A 17,487-nucleotide genomic window follows, 5' to 3' on the forward strand; every position below is an offset into this window, starting at 1 on the left:
ATGACAATCCCTTCAAGTGCACAAAGCCATCAGACTTTTAGAAATTGACCCTTAACACTGATAAACCTCCAAAATAGTGTTAATTGTATTTGCTATATGCCCACCTAGTAGACTTATAATTGACAGAAAACGAATACTTTTTATTTTCTTTATGGGAAATAAAAAGCTGATCATGCACCCTGCATTTTACAACTAGTCTGGAACAAAAAGTTCAGTAGCCACCAAATTCCAAATTCTTCCTTTGGTCCAGGAATTTTCATTCAATCACAGCTGAATGTGATTCTCACCTGCACAGGACCAGCAGCAGTAAAACCCTGGGTCTGTGTTGTGCCCCGAGCCAGTGGTGAACGAGTTCCTACTTCACAGCTGCATGGAGCTGCAATCAACTCATCCCCGACAGCATCTCCGCTGGGAGGCAGCTTCCCACTGCTTAGAGAAACCACTGCATGAAAAACTCCCCAGGAAGATCCTATTACCCACCCAAGTGCAGAGGCACTGTTTTTATATAGTAAGTCAAACTCTAGATTTGCTCAACAATTCATTATTTTTTAATAAGGGAATAGACAAACATTTCACCAGCAGTACACTGGCATTTCACATTCAGAACCTGTTGATTTATTTTTTATTGTAATGTATCAGTTACAACATCTAAAATGCAGAGGAGCTCCCATTCTTTACAAAGAATGGTATTTCAAGAATGAAAATATTCATTGTCTTAAATGCCAGTTTGATAAACACATCCGGAATCACAACCGAAATAGCTTGTCGAGGTGCATTCAGTGTCACTGACAGTTTTACAATCACTTTTTGAACTTGGTTCAGGCTATCAAGGAGCATTTCTATCTGTAGCCATGCTCTGTATTGACAATGATGTTCAAATAGATCTATTTGAAGAGTTAAGATGGAAGACTTGATTTGAATTTGGGGTCTAAGTGAAAAAATGCAGAGTATCCCTAAAAATGGCCAAAACAAAGATTTGCTGATAAAATCCTCGGTATTTCCAAGTACAAGAAAAATGTACAGTTAATCCAATTTAGCATATAATACCCTCAGCTCTGTGTCTACGATTTCCAAAGACTCCCACCTAGCAAAATGACAGCTATAAGCAGATCCAGAAACAACCAGCGTGTGCACGTTCTTCCCTTCGCCTACTCAGTGCAATCTTGCCATGAACTTCATTACCTTCTTCCAATCAACCTGGTCTCTCCTTGGCGTTCTCTCACACACAGACAGAGCTACGCTGCTCTAGCCACAAAAAACTCCTACAGACAACAGTACAGGGTGCTAACTTACAGTTCACTTCGATTCTCAGAAATATTATTGTTTTTTGCAGCAATGCATAAATAAAAGTTACATTTGGTATCCTTTCTTAGCACGGCAAACTCTGGCCGTGCTCTTACTCATTTTACTTAAAAAAACGAGCTAGCTCAGAAGAAGATTCTGACAAATTATATTTCAGATACCCAGGATAAAAGCTCAGCATGTGCCATAACTTTAAATAGAACTACTATTTTGTATCAGTCCTTCCTTGGATCCGAGGAAGGGAGAGCTTATAGAACAGTAACTCTGAGAAGAGTTCCTAACAGAACACCACCTCTGAGTTTAGTGTTGAAAATTGTGCCAAAGGATGCAAACATCTCTTATTACACAAGGTTCGTTTCTGTGTGCAATTTTTTTTAAAAGTTAGACAAAAAGACACCAGGAGTTGGGTAATCCTGAAAAATAGATCAGTACTGCCTAGGTATTTCTTACACCATCAAGGATACTGAAATTATTTTTCAAACTCAATAAAATATGGGTAAGTTTTCCATATTAAAAGAAGCAAAAATTAATACTCATTGGAGCTTTAATTAAAAACATAATTACATTTGACAGCTAAAATAACTGTTTTTTGGAAAAATAAAACACATTAAAACCTTACTTGTATACTACAATAAAATTTCACAAAAAAACCACCTCAAGTGCAAATTGTTCAAGTACAGCCAGTGTACAACTAAACTAGTTAGGAAATATAACTTAATAGTGATTTGTTTCAAAATATACATCATGTTGGAAAAAAATAAAACCAAGAAACCAAGTAATTACCAAGTTTCAAACAGAGTTTCATCAAAATGAGGTAAATCTATGTCACCAGCCATCGAGCTTGGTGCTGAAATGGAGAACAGATCTTCAAGGATATCTTCCCTGGTGGGGCTTTCAAAAGCGAGTTTTTTCACACCGGGTTTGCTCACGGTATGAAGTTCATAATTACTGTCCTTTACAGGACTGTAGTAATTGTGGTCCTCGCTTGTCATTGCTGCTTGCGACACAGCGCTCTCCTCAGCAGGCAGCGCTGCTGGGCCGCTGCTGTCCACCATTTCCATGTACATGCACTCATCGTCACTTCTTGGAACCTCCGAGGAAGCAACAGTGGAAGTAGGGGACAGCAATTCCGCTAGTATCTCATCGTTGTTATTACGGCTAGCGCACCCTGAGTTCACACTGAATTCCGAAGGACTACCTGCAGCATCAATCTGATCCTGCAGTTCCCTCAAGAAGCTCTGCAGCAACTCACTGTCACTGTGAGACTCGGTCTGTGACGGGGTGCTCACCTCCCCAGTCACGGGTTTTCCACGTTTCATCTGTTCCACCGCCAGTCTATCCAGCGAAGCCAACTTCTTCTTCTTAGCATTAAGTTTTTTTAACAGTTTTAGGCGAAGCTTTCTTGTTTTGTCACTATCTGACTCTTCCACCTTCCCAGCATTATAGCTCGGTGAATGGAATTGAGTCGTTTTACCAGAGGTACTCAGCGTATTTCCCGACTTATTCCAAGTTGGGCCTTCAAGAGCAGCATGATTTTTCATAGGAAGACAAGTGCCTTGAGAAAATCCTTTGAAATTTGATAAAAAATTAGTACCTTTGCTCCGAGGAAGCGATGACTTTGGGGCCTCAGTTGTTTTGTTCACGCCTCTGCCTTGAAATCCCCCAAAGTTACTCGCTCTTTTAACTGGCAACGGCATGTCATTTAATTTTTGCACTGAGGGAGTTCTGCAACTTCTCTCAATCTTTGGAGCTGAGGCACTTGAAGGCATAAAAGAAGTATTCTTGCTTAACATTTTTTTTACCCAGCTTCCAACAAATCCTCTTTTTTGGTCTTTGTGCGAAGGCTGAAAGGAATTATTATCAGCAGAAGAATTTGCAACCTTAGAATGAACTACAGTTTTGCCTGCACCTTTCAAGTCAGGTGATTTTTGTCCGATATTCCCTACTGGTGGCAATTTACGGTTTATCTCTAGTTCTGAATTTAAACCCTGTTCTCTGTTAAGTAAATTAGCTCTGTCATCTGTGCTTTGAGCAAGTGGTGAGTCAAGTGGGTCGGGGTTGTGATTTTGGGGCACAGGAGGAGTGATATTTGCTGGGTTCGACTCTTGTAGAGGTAAGCAAACGCTGGAATTTTCAGGTAGTGTGCATGTGTTGTTCATAGCTAGACCAGCTGCAGCAATCTCACATGGAGCGTTAGGTGAAAGAGCTGATTCCTGCTGTTCCAGTGTGCCCATTTCAACACGGCTATTTCCCACCATCTGTCCGTTCGACAGTGATTTACATTCTGAGTCAACCTGAAGCTCTTCGAGCATCACAGTTACAAGATCATCGCATGCCAGATTTTCTAAGCCATGATGAGTTTCAACCTCAGCTACCTGCTGTTGTTTCTTATCTGGAATTCTCACGGAATCCTCTTTGTGATGTTCTGCAAGTATTTTGTCTATGGTGTTATCAAAACCACAGTGCAACACTGTGGAACTTGACTGTGCGTTATTAGAAGGTGAATCTTCAACATTTTTCCCCTGAGCCTTGGAATTCTGTTCTGGCACATGGGATGTTTTCTTTTCCCAGATAACAATATGAATCTCTCCTGGAGGAACTTCAAATCTTTTATGTCTCCTGCAATATGGACCCTTTAAATCATCGCATTCAAGCCAAGTTCCTGAAAAATAAATAGCAACCAGTGTAAAGACTCAGAGACTTTTAAAATTGAAGTCACTATCCTCTGACACTTGTCAAACATTTTTATTAACCCACTCCCCTGACAGGCAGAAAATAATCATTTTTCTTCTCCCTTCTTTATTACATCAGAGGAAAACCGGCAGGTTTCCACTGCGAAAAGATCACCCACAAGCAGAATTTGCAGCAGTATTATTACAGGTCAGACTAGGTCAACCAAAAAACAAAGCTACGTTTTTTTGTCTTTGCTAATGATGTTGACATCTTGACTGAAAATACCTGCACACGTCTGAGAGAAGAACTACCTCTAAAATTAAGTTTCTCAGTAGAACTTTTCATTGCCTGAGTGGGAAGCAGGGGGGGCTTAGCAGAAACTGATCATGTTAAGAATCTGCCTCGTCACCTGCAAATTATTCACAGATCATGAACAAATATTTTATAGCTTTAAAAATTAATAAATAGATTTACAGAGCATATACATGATGTATAGGATGTTCATAACCAGGTGCTTTCTAGCTGTTTCCCCTTTTTATTTCTTCTTAAACTCAGGCAGTAAACAATCTTCATACTGTCAGAACACTTCATAAGACAGCACCTCACTTCCTCTGCAGAAGCACGAGAATCAGTACGCCAACTTTTGGCCTTCTGTGATTACGGTTTTCCGCTCAGATGAAGCTCTGCTGCTGCCAGTAGTATGGCCATCATGCTATTACCAATGTTTGTAACATGGATTTGTGCCTCTCACCCCTCAGGTGCAACAAAGTTCAGAAATGACGAGGTATGTCATTAATGCTGATAGTTCCATAGGTTTCCCCATTTCCAATCAAGAAAGTATTAATAACTTGCTTCAAAATAACCAAGACTATTTGTTCAACAGCCATGCTTAGACAGGATTTTTTAGCTTTTACAAAGTTATGAAAGGAAATGACTCTACCCAAGTAATTTTTAACAGTGAGGACAGAACACTGCTGAACAAGTCAATTAAACCAAAATGAAACCTTCACCCTGACCAACAAAGTTCCTACAGTTATTCACAAAATCCTAACATGAAGTTTAGGATACAGACAAAGACATCCTTGTTATTGTATATGGACAGCTGAGATTATTCAATAACCCATAAAACACTATTCAATGTAGGACTCAAAGTATTATACCAGAATTTATGGTTCTTACCATCAGGATTCAAAGACCAGGTTATGAAATGCTTCTTATTTGTTTGATACTGAATAACCGATGCTATTTCGTAGAAATCTTCTTCAAACTGAAATGAATAATTCCTCAGGTCGTTATGTGGCAAACCTTCCACAAAATGTATCATTAATATTGAGGGTATTCTAATAAAGAGACAATAAAGAAACAGTTTATTACAACAAAAGAGTGCCAAAAATCCCTCATGGAAAATTACAGTGTTCACCCTTTTTAAATGCTATTTGTGATTTCAGCATTTAAGTATTTATCAGTTTAAAGTTCTGCACCCCTATAAACCTATGGTAACAGTTTGTTTTTGAAACCGATACTATGTTCAGTAAATGAGAATTTTATCCATTTTATCCCAGAATTTTATCCATTTTATTTTCAAGTTCACATATTCAAACTTACTTTTCCAAAATCATCCGTCTTCTTTGAGATCTGTCACTGCAATTATTACAGGGAGCAATGTGAACAGCATTAAGTGGATGCCAATCGGGGATTATATTTGTGAATGTTGTTAGTGTTTTCCTACATCTGGAAACACACACAAAAAAAAAGAGTAAGATGACTTGCTGATCAGAAAACAATGAATATACGCACTTTACAAGGGGAAAAAGTCACAAAAACGTTGTGACAAAGACAAATTCTATTCAGATGCATGCCATTTGTGTGAATTCCACTGTGACTGCATCACATCCAAGTGAGCGCTGGATTCAGTTCTGCCAAACACTATCAGTCCCCGTTTGTTCTCAGCAGCTCTGTGACCTTCAGTTGCTCATTATTTGCTCTTTGTCCCTTAGCATGTTATCTCTGCTCCCTTTTCAGTGCAAGACAGAGCTTCCACCAGGATCTGCATAATTTACTAGCTAATACAAAGTGTCAAGGAGAGAAGGAAGTAGTAACAAACTACCTCACAATACATGTTAAACAAGGAGTTATTTTCAAAGGACAGTACATTCAGAGCAAAGATTGCACAGGGGTTATATTGTACGAAAACACAACGTATGGGATACAAAGTAAGGTAGCTTCTTCATTCACTAGCCACAGGAAGGATTTTCTCTACATTCAACCTACCCCAGATTTTTCAACCTTTTAAAGAACAAAGTATGTAACAAAAGCTCTTGAACACATCTTATTCACCAGAACTACACATTAGCTGGCTGTCTAACAGATATAATTAGTCTCTTCGCACCTGTGGATCTAGATTATTGTATAAACTTTAAATAATGGATAGAAACAAGTATTTTTCAAGTGAAATGAGCTGTCTTCTGAAGGTGCCTCTTCTGTTGACTCTTAAAAGGAGCCAAAATGACTAGCTGGCACCTGCAGCTACACGAACTAAATCAATTCTCAAGAAATTACTTCCCTGTAATACTATTTTAAAATATATAAATTACGTTTGCAAATCTCTGATTCTTTGTAATCCGAGTGAATGTTACAGATATCCTTCAACAGCAAACGTGTGCCAGGCACACATCCTTTAGAACAGCAACAAGCTGTACACCATCACTAAAAGATGAGAGTGAGCATGGCCAGGGACTTGCAGTTACCTAATATTTCTTTCTTAATTAAGAGATGACTCATGAGATAAGACATGACACAATTAAACCAGTTGCAAACGCAAGCCTAAAGAATCACATAAAACTTCACCAACAAGCTTAAGCTGTTCATAACCCAGAGATGTGAAGAAAAATCACCTAATACATGCCGATTTTAAAAGGTACGGTACAACAGTTACACAGAAGTTATCTGTATATCTATAAAGCTCACCGGTCCTGGTGTTTGTAGCCACAGCATATGCATTCAAACTTCCATGAAAATGAATGCAAAAATAGTTTCTCAGCTTGTTGATCCTGTTTTAAGAGCAGAGAGAGTGCAAACACTGGACTTTCCTCCTCACCTTGAAAGACAGGGCAGAAAAAAGAGTCACCGAGTTTGAGATCGGAAAACAGTACTTCAAAAAGGAAGACAGCCTTACTGCTACGATTCTAACTCAAGCTACCCCTCTAAGGCTGTACTTCTAATGCTCACAAGCAAAGGGATTTATCTATGTTACCAGGTTGTTCTCAAAGGCAGTTTCATGAATGCAGCATAGTTACAAAGACATGAATACGCTCTCTAAACTTCACAAACGGTAAATAACAAAACACCTAATCACACGGTAAATTATGTGTGTCACAAATCGCAAAATGCATTTGCAAGCTGTCTTGCACGTGTATGTACATACATATTTTTATGTGCTGACACGCTAACAGGCTTTACCTGTAAAGTTTTCTGGAAATAAACACTGAGCTGCTGCACTGACTACTTACCCAATCCACATTTAAGCAGAGGCTGAAGCTGCGTAAAAATTCTGCTTCTGATTTCATTGAGATGCAATTCTGCTTTTGGAAGAACATCTATAGAAACAAATACATATGCTTTCATGTATTTATGTGCAACACCTCTACCCTTTCCCACACATATGTGAACACGTACTCATGTTCACATGCACTCATTCTCTGCAAACAGATACCTTTCACATTGACCAACAACTGCCTAAAACTGTTGGTAAAAATAGACAGCGCTTGGTATTAATTGATTTGAAACTTACAAAAGATTTACAGAAGTCAAATGTTTTACTGCAGTCTGCTAACCCAAAACAACTCAACCTGACTTAAATTATGGCTAAGAGTGCATACCGATAGCTAGATGGTAAAGACATGTAAGATTAATGTAGCCAGACATTACAAACCCTAGAGATTTGGAGATTAAGAGTAGATTTTAAAGCCTAAACGTTAAGATCAAAAGCACAAAAATTTGCTTACATGCTTTGGAATGACACCATACAATTTGTAAAAAAGCATTTAAATGTTAAATACTAAGTTCCTAAGACAGCCTTTTCAATATTAAAAGCTTATTTTAAAGTTTGTATATATATATATATGTATTTTAAATTTGCAAGTTACGGTACTTATGCATGTACATTCTATAAGCACAAGCAAGAACATAACTTCCACTACACAATCGAGATCATGACTTGCACAAATTAAAGGATGTAGAATAGCTGTGGGAACCATTTCTTACTTGTAAAATTTATGTATATAAAAAAAGGTAAAAACAGTCTCTTGCAGCTCTATTGTTTTTGATTGTGTCAGAAAAGAGCCGTATGTAAAAGATGCTGAAAAATTAGATAGAAGGGCAAAATCAGTACAACGCCTAATCTCCATAATAACACTCTTCTTCCAATCCCCTCTCCACTGGTGCCCAAATAAGCTAACTCGTTTTGCAGCAATTCCTGGAAATGAAAAGGTTTAAGCTCTTTCAAACACTACCATATCACAGCGCCCTTCCTAAGCAAGCTAACATCCCCACTTCCCCACAAAGGGCTCTTCCATACCAGAGCTCCTTTGCAAACACAGCAGCAGCGCATCAGAGGGGAAGGAAAAATCTCTCAGGTGGTGTGACGGTAGAGGGCTTCCAGGTAACATCTGAAAACCTAAAAATCAACCTTTCTGGTAAATAGCATATATGAACTACTACAGGATTTCTTTGGATTTTTTTTTTGCCTCTTCAAAGTACTTTTTTCTCTGCCACAAGCTGGATTAAACCATTTTTGATATGCCCACTGTTCTTTCCAGGAAAGATACGATATTCTTTGAGTTATCTAATGCTGTTCTAGTACTATAGTCTGTATATTCCAGCATACATTTTTCCTGGAATGCCTACTGAAAAAAAATCATAAAAGGTACTGGTTAGCCAAAGATCTGCAGTAATTCTGTAACTGCTGATCTCTTAGAAGTTCAGACTTACGACTCCAACGGGTCCAATCAAAAGGACTAGGAAAAATAAATCTTAATTTAAGAGCCTTAAACTGGATTGACAGTACAGAAAATGATCAAAGGCCATACTAATAGATTACAGTGACACATCCTCCTCTAATTCCAGCTGTGCTGCATAAGAGGTTGCCCTCAGCTCCTCATCGTGGCCCCTGTGCTTGGAGGTTACAGCCCTTGAATCTGTTAAGCTGCACATGTGAGTATTTACTAAAACTTTCCAGACAACATAAACCAGGTTAATACGTATGACTAATTCTGACTGAAACAGGTTAGGAAGTGTTATCATCCACAGCACAGCTTGCAGACTCCAGGGGAAGCGTTCCTCAGTGAACACAGCTGGAGCCAGAGAAGAACATAACTTCTCAGTGTGAATATATTTAGTGCTATAAGGCAACTGCCCCTTACACAAGGATATAAACCACAACCAAAATGATCCAAAATGAAGATTAAGACTTAAACAGCATTGCAATAGTTAACCAACATAAGGGGAAGGAAAAAAAGTATGTCTCAACTACTCAATTCGCAAATTCTCTACTTGTTACCACAAAAAATTGCCATGGATACTTAGTATTTGATGTCTGCTTTCAAAGGGTGCACCTTTACCCCAAGAAAAGCAACTGCAGAGGTTACTGGGAATCTGCTAGATAAAACACACAGCTCTGCAAACTCATGGTACCGAGCTGTAACTCATTCTTTTGTGATCTTGAAATAGAAAGGAGGCATATTTAAGTGCACTGTACTAAATTCCAAATATATATATCAGATCAGTTTCCATATGAAAAAACAGCAGCTGAATTTACTCACCTTTTAATTTACTCCTTTTACAGGTATTCAGAAGCACAGCTGCTTGATTATATTTTGTTAAGAGTCTCTGGAGTAAACATTTTTCATCATTACATTTTTCCGTTAGAGCAAATTTTAATGTCTCTAAGTGTACCAACGCTGACAAAATGCAATCCAGCCAACAAAGATTATGCCTGTTTCTCCACTGAAGACATAAATCTGTGTTATTTGTGGAACCTTTATCACTTCCGAGCAATATTTCAGATGCTGTCGTGCAGTGTTCAGGATTTGGCAGGAGTTGTCTTCTGGGACTAGGAGTCTCAGGCAGATTTTCTTGATGGCTGTTGGTGTTGGTGGTCGTTTCGAAATCCACCTTCTGCTTGAAGGACTCCCCATTACTCGGTTTTTGCTGGTCATTTTGTAACACGTCACGTGCACTTAACTTGGGGATAGGTAAGCTATTCTCACAGCTTTTGACAACAGGGTCCGTATTAACAGTCTGCTCAACCTTTACCGCATTGTTAGTCCTGGCTCGTTTCGGATTTGATTCAGTGGCAGAAAAGTCACTGATATCACACAGTTTCCTTTTCTTATCAGTAGATGGAACTTGGTGATTTTCTGAATCAGCAGAAATGATGATGCTGTTAAACGGTTTATAACCAAGTGGGTAGATACACTAAAGGAAAGGGAGAAAGTTACAATGAGATCTACAATGCAATTTCAGGTGAACAAGAGCTAAAAAAGTACAAGCATTCTCAAAATGGAATGTAGAACTTGTGTAAAATGATACTTTAATGAAATCAATTTGTAAATTCAACACATGTAAGAGAATTTTATCCAACTACTGTCTTATAAAGCAATTGTGAATTATATCAGTAGTAATAATCAACATTGCTTTTCCAGTAAAATCCAAACTCTCCACTTCCAGCCCCAGAAAGACACCCGAATTCTGCTAAGGAGAGCCCTTTTCTCTCATTCTGCAAAGTCCATTCCTCTAGGGTACAAATTTGGCATAATCACCTCTGGCTTGAAAGCTTACTGCTGCCAAAACTGGCACGGTATCTCTCAGTTTATCCCGATGCACTAGACCACACGTTGGCAGGGTCTTACAAACATGGCTGTTCTGCAACTAGGAGAATGAAGTCAAATCCCCCATTCCCCATCTCCAGAGGCGTAAAGCCTTATGGCAAAGGCCTCGACACAAGCCAACAATCAGTGTAATACCTGAGGATTTTCACAAAGAAAAATGGACTCTTGAAAATTGATGCGGTAAGTGCGTAAAGCTTGGATCTGGCCCTTGGCTTTGCAGACTGGACAATATTCAGGCGAAGTTATCTCCACAGAATTACAGCTCTAAAAAAAAATAAAAAAGAAAAAAAAAACAGCTGAAAAACTTGTTTTTTATATATTATCCCAAGTTAAGACATACACACACACCAAGATAGAAAAGCAATGTGTAACTTCTAAGCATGTAACACCTAACATAGTATAAAAAAGTCAACTAGATTAGGTTTCGTCCTTATTCATAAGATATATATTCATAGGGTAGCACGATCTTTGTGAATTTATCTTTTAACTTAAGCATTCAAATTTTTAGTAAGTTATCTTTAACAACGCAATTATGCAACATTTCATTTTATTTATACTAAACCAAAGGACACTTATTGCCAGGGAACACAAGCTCAGATCTTTGAACTATGAATAAGTTTTCTTAGGAATGCACAGTCATAAAAATAGTGCCCATAAGAAATTCATAGACACAGATCTGGTTATAATAATCTTTCGCCATTGTTATAGATTTCCGTGGAAAATAATTTTGAGATTTTTTTTTTTTTGGTAAAATTAAGACCAATTAAAAATCTCTCAAAGCAGAGAAAAATATGAACTTTGCACACATGTAAAATAAGTTTCAACTGACTTTTCCCAAATACCCCACCATGTGGAGTGTCGATTTCCCTATACCAGTCCCTTGTCCAACCACTTGCAAACCATTTGTAGTCTTCTGGGTATCCATCACTCTGAGCCACTGGCTAATTTATGTCACTTGTAACAATGTCATGACCACTAAGGATTTTTTCAAAGACTCCTGAAAAATAAGAAGCGAATACAACAATTAAAGAAAAAATCAGTTAAATTTTGGAGAAAAAAATATACCAGCAATAATGCAGCCCATATTTTCTGTGAGAATGAATTCAGAAGAGTATTTTCTCAATGGAGAATACTTACTTTCTACTGCATATAGAACTCAAAAGTTTAAATCAAGTCACGTACCAGATTTAACAGCTTTAGGCCCTGAATTTGCAAACTTATCTATTCTTTTCACCCTCAAGGTCTCATTTATTTTCCAAGTGCACTATAGTTGGCAGAAATGTAGATGTCTTGCCCAGGCAATTCAACTTACTGTATCTAACCCTTGGAATTCAAGAATTTCTTTAAAAATGGCAACAAGCTCTCACACAATTATAGGTAACTGCAGAGGAACAAAACAAAACTAAAAGCCCAAAAACCACTTCAGCAGCTTTCAAAACAGTGACTTTAATGCATAATAAACTATAAAAAGTTTATCCTGCAAATGTAGCCATTTCTAACTACAGAAGGACATCCTGCTGTTACTGTTGGGAAAATTCTCCTGTAATTTTAATGATGTTACAGACTTCCTAGCAAACTGAAGTTCTTCTGCAGTATCATTGCTACATAAATCTATTCCATGTTTTACAACTCACATCACAGAGTCCATTTTGTATTATTTCTGGAATTCAGGGCCAAATTTTGCCTTTCTCACATGTCATACATACACACACACACTTATGGTGGAAGACTTCAGTATAAACAAGCGAGACACATCAGAAAGCAGCTCCTTAAGCCCTTATAAACCCATTCCTTCGCTGGCACTGAAGCTAACTACATCTTGAACCAGTCAGAAAAGGAGTTTAAAACTACAGGAACCAATTCTTCTGTTCCTGCTGACTTCAAACGGAAAAATAGCTACAATAAATATCTATCTCTTTAAGATTCAGAAGGACGTTAAGGTAAATTGAATAGCAAATTCTTCAAGGTTAATATCTTCCTTTGAGCCATGACTGTTTCTTGTTCATTACTTCCACTGACCAACATCCTTCCCCACAGCACGATGCCCCTTCAACACTTCCTTACACTACAGAACTCAGATTGCAGTTCCTTTTGAGAAAAGGCATTCTCGGAGACATGAGTAAATACCATTTCAACCCCAAAACATCCCTAATCCAGGGCAAATGAGACCCTACAGAACTGGACAGATTGTTAAAAATCAACAGTATCACTACATTTTTAAAAGTGTAGTCTGCAAAACGTAACAACTCATTTCAAATCAATCCCCTATGACCACTTGAGAAGGTCAAAACGAGATGCTAGTGTGTCCTGCTGACACTTTCAAGGTGCTCAGTAGCACTTTTCAGAATTAACCAGGCTGCAGCATAGTATAAACTGACTTATAAAACTAACGGTTTTAACAAAAGGTGATAAAGTATCAAGCCATGTGTGCCTTAGAGATTATGTTTAGTTTTCAAAGTAGGGTGAAAGTGTACAAGCAACACGGTCCCAGGCTCACTCAAGGTAAAACTTAATAGATTAACTAAAAGTATACAAGTCTATTGGACTATAAAGGAAAGCCAAGCTCTCCAACTTCTGACATGGCAGCAATGGCACTACGACACCGTGCCTCAACTCTCTCTTACCATATATTTAATCTAGCCAGGAGTTTGATTATTTTTATAGAACTAATGAAGTTGTGCAGGTATAAATCGTACTAAAATACATAGCAACTTCATGCTCCGCACTATAGCTAATAAGAGAATGTCTCTAACTTTTTCCAGAGGGCTTTTATACAACTCCATGGCCTGAAGCAGTGTCAGGTCTCTAAAATAAACAAAGTATGTAATGACATGACTGGAACCCTAAGCAATTTCTCACCACATAAATACAAATCATCTTCACGCACTCAGAAAGGTCAGCAACACTAACAACCTATGGGTTATTCCTTTTTAAGAATGTCTTAATTTTATAAACAATATTTCTTTCTTTGCAAGTCTCCGTTTACTTTTAAGTCCCCCTCTCAAAAGTTTTTTTCCCCCCCCCAGGTATTTCCCTCTGTATGTTCTGTTATTTCTGCTCTTCTTTTTTAAAGCTTAAATACTGTTTTGAGATGTACAGTGCCTCCCTGGGTGACATGGGTAGTAGGGGGATGGTTGGACCAGATGATCTTTTAAGGTCTTTTCCAACCTTAATGATCCTGTGATTCTATGAATCACCCAGCAGTAGCACTACAGTGCTGGAGCCCACACCATTTATTGCACTTCTGAATGTAATAAACATTAAGAAAATTATTTTTTTTTTCATACATAAACCACCAGTGAACAAAATTGGTCTGCCAGTCCTAGATGCACAGAATGGGTCCAAGGGGCCTGTCTGTACATCAGTATGTGTAACGTTACAGCAAGCTACTAGTGACCACTGCACAAAGTACAAAAACTGCTCATCAGATCTGCAGCTGCCATGAAAAATAGCCCCTTAAAAGCCTGCTGGACGAAGGACTGACACAACCCATTGTAGTAACGTGTAATATCTGCATTACAGATAGAAGTGTGCTTTCAAGCTTACTGGGTGATGCTTTAAAACATTTATGCTACTTATTTTAAAAATGTAATGCAAAATGTGCTGCGGACCTGGTATAATTACTGGGCTGCTTATGGTTCCCTGGGTAATCTATGGTTCCCTAGTTGATCACTGCTCACTGCTGCATGATAGGGATGTTTCTATTCTCTTTTCTCCTCTTTCCCACTCCCACACCATCCCTGGCAGCTCACATCTTCACCAGCCTTTCCGCAAGCTAACTGAACACACAAATCAACAGGAAATTCAGTAAAACATAGCAGTTTTTTCTGCTATTTTTAATAAGTTAAATCGGCCTATGAAAAGGTCTGATGAGCTGTGGAGGTAAGAAGACAGAAATCATGGAAAGTGTCAAGGACTTCTACGCTAAAAGGGACTCCGGCTTCTTGATAAGAGGAGCTATGCCTTGTGACACAATAAAAACAAAAATCCTTTACAAGCTGCAGGTGACAGAACAGTGATTACATTTCAGTGAAGAGAAAATCTCTCTGCTTAAAGGTGAAAGGGACACTTGAGAATGAAGTCCTTGTAAATCACCTTACAAGTCTTCATTCCTTCATGAAGGGAATATTGAAGAGAAAGGATGAAAAGAAACAAACTAAGGTCTGAGGAAAAAAAAAGTCATACAAATTTATATTCCCTGTGTTACTTGTTATATATGTGTTCTTTACATCTTTTTTTTTTTTTTAATCTGAAACTAAACAACAAACTAAAGATAAAAAGAATGATGTTGCAAAGCAAGCCAGCTTGCAATGTGATTGCTCTGCTGTTCTAAAAGAGAGCTGGACCTCTCTGAAATGTCCTGAGGTAAATGCTTTGATGAGCATATAAGAAGGGGACAAGGATTAAGCATTTTATTGTCATGTCATTGAGCCCTTGTGATAAAATGGTGAGTTAGGTGTCAAAAACAGAGCCTGAACTAGTGCAGTTTATTACAGCTGCCACTAAGAGATGCAAGATCTCAGGAAGGGGCTTGGTGCAGGCAGAGCCCCAGCCTGGGGCCAGAGGGGGGTTAGGACTACAGCTGGAGCTGGCTGCTGCCCTTCGACACCAAGAGGTGTCCAGGTGCTTCAGATAAAGCTACGGTTAAACACCCTCCTTAGTTTTTAGTCCACATCCAGTGAGATCCATACTACGGAACGGCTGTAGAAGGAAGAATACACGGTTAATCGTCAGAACACAGGCAAAGAGCACATGGGGAACATGCGTGCATAGACACACCAGTACCTCACCCTGCGGGTGTTTTATCGAGCAGTGCTTCTACCAAGCGTTCCCTGAGGGAACACGCGCCTTAAACCCACAACTACTGACAAGAAATACTCAGTCGGCATTCAGCACCGCGCAAGGCGCCCGCTCCACCGCCACCTCCCTCACAGCCCAACCGAGCCAGGGGGCTGGACGCCGCACTACTCACCCGCTGCCAGGCTCTCGGCGTCTCCCCTTGCCCCCTTCGCTTCCCCGGGCTCCCCAGGCCCCCTCAGCGGGCTGCCCCACGCGTGCTAGGCGGGCAAGGGCCGTCCCCCAGCGGGCTCCTGCCTCCCCACGCCGCCCGCCTCAGCCGCGCAGCTTCCGGCGCCTCCCCGCCGCCATGTCGGGAGCCTGCGCGCTGCGGGCTGGGGGGGCGAGGGGGCTGAGGCGTCTCCTCCTCCTCCTCCTCCTCCTCCTCCTCCTCCTCCTCCTTTCCCTCGGTGGCGAAGGGCTTTCCTTGCTGAGGTGGCCGAGAGGGCTTCTCCTGGTCGGCCGTGGAGGTTGGGTGTGTAGGAGATAAGGCTGGAATCGCTGGGTGTGTGATGCTCGCTTGCCAATGCATCCTCTCCTTAGGCTGCGAGGAGTTCGGTGCCGACAGCATTAGGTTCTATCAAGGGGACTGGTGTTGGGCACCTGGGGCTGTGTCCCCTGGGCTGGGGAGAGCAATGAGCCTGGAAATCCTCCTGGTGATACCATGGCAAGTGCCTGCTCCCTGCCTCTGGCTTGCTGGCACCGCACCCTTGGTCAGGATTTGAAAAAAACATTTGTTGTTGTATGCTGTACGTCGTGAAATAATAGTCTGTTGGCTCTGTTGTAACATCTGTGAGCTGGTTTTTGCTGTATGAGTTCTTCCTTCTCTTTGCATAGCGATGGTTTGAAGTCTGAATTAATGCTTTAGGGTGTCTTTACTGGAGGGTGTTTTTTTGCCTGACTGGAGACAGATTGCAATGACACTTGGTAATAATTTTGTGAGGGGTACTTTTTAACCTTGGCTTTTGAGCCATTGTTCTCATTGGTTTCATTGTGGAGGATCAACTTCTTTTCCACAGGAGTGTAAAGCGCATTGGGGTACGTTTTGTAGGGGGGGAACTGGCCCTACAGCCACCGAGGCCAGTGTTTCTGCACACATAGCACATCAGACACGGCGTGTGCGTTTCATCTCTTTTTCAGTCAGTTTAGTTGAATGTTAAAACTGGTCAAATAATGCAATACGTTGAATAATGTTGTGGTGTAACTTAACTAGAGTTGTATGCATGCAGTGATTTTCCTTGTGGTATTTTAGGACAACGTGCACTGTGGTTTTAGCACTAGTAACGCTTACTTACGGTTAAAATACAGTGTTTGAATGTATGAAAATTAATATATGCTCTGTATATTAATTTTAATAATAAATTTTTAGCTTCTTTTCACTGTAGCTCAAGTTTTTACTTTCCCCAGGGTGACTAGCACCCACTGATTTGTTTTGAGCTTCCATCAAACATAAGCATGTACTGCCTAACATGATGGGGTAAAAGCTGTTCGCTTGTGTGTATTTGAGCTCTAGAATGATTAAGCAGGCTTTTTCCCTGCTTGTTAGTGTGGACTGACTTTGAAAAAGCCCTGCTATAGATTGTAATTCTCTGATCAGTTGGAATTTGTGACTCAATGCTGTTAAGATTTTACGGTCGGCTAATACCTCGTTTTTCTGTTTTTGTTTTGTTTGTTTTGGTTTTGTCCTCAGCTGTTTTGGTAAGTTAACTTATGTCTCGGATATTTTCTGTATCCTGGGAAGTGCCACAGAATAATTTGCTGGTGTTCCTCCCTGACGTTCAGGTTGAAT

General features: G+C 39.7%; 1 protein-coding gene across 4 annotated transcripts; it reads right to left on the bottom strand.

The window, feature by feature from the left end:
* Positions 1-481: 481 nt before the first annotated feature.
* Positions 482-16,429, bottom strand: USPL1 (ubiquitin specific peptidase like 1). 4 transcript variants are annotated; one of them, XM_050708378.1, is made up of 9 exons: positions 15,835-16,429; positions 11,692-11,859; positions 10,998-11,126; positions 9,795-10,449; positions 7,485-7,571; positions 6,943-7,072; positions 5,581-5,616; positions 5,155-5,315; positions 482-3,964 (listed from the first exon to the last, which is right to left on the bottom strand). In XM_050708378.1, exons 2-9 carry the CDS (start codon positions 11,785-11,787, stop codon positions 2,082-2,084), a joined length of 3,177 nt encoding a protein of 1,058 aa, XP_050564335.1. In that variant the 5' UTR covers positions 11,788-11,859; positions 15,835-16,429; the 3' UTR covers positions 482-2,081. The 4 variants fall into 4 exon arrangements, with proteins under 4 accessions (XP_050564335.1, XP_035398453.1, XP_035398454.1 ...); XM_035542560.2 differs by having other exon boundaries at positions 5,581-5,706; positions 11,710-11,859; positions 15,835-16,049; XM_035542561.2 differs by having other exon boundaries at positions 5,581-5,706; positions 11,763-11,859; positions 15,835-16,048.
* Between the last annotated feature and the right edge of the window lie 1,058 nt (positions 16,430-17,487).

This window comes from Cygnus atratus, chromosome 1, assembly GCF_013377495.2.
Source record: "Cygnus atratus isolate AKBS03 ecotype Queensland, Australia chromosome 1, CAtr_DNAZoo_HiC_assembly, whole genome shotgun sequence".
In the NCBI taxonomy this organism is placed as follows: Eukaryota; Metazoa; Chordata; class Aves; order Anseriformes; family Anatidae; genus Cygnus; species Cygnus atratus.

Coding starts and splice junctions, on each gene's coding strand:
- USPL1 (XM_035542559.2), bottom strand. CDS start 11,787: ATGGATACCCAGAAGACTACAAATGGTTTGCAAGTGGTTGGACAAGGG. Junction 7,572..9,794: donor TAAAAGGAGTAAATTAAAAG/GTGAGTAAATTC, acceptor TTGTTTCTATAG/ATGTTCTTCCAAAAGCAGAA. Junction 3,965..5,154: donor CTGGTCTTTGAATCCTGATG/GTAAGAACCATA, acceptor TTTATTTTTCAG/GAACTTGGCTTGAATGCGAT.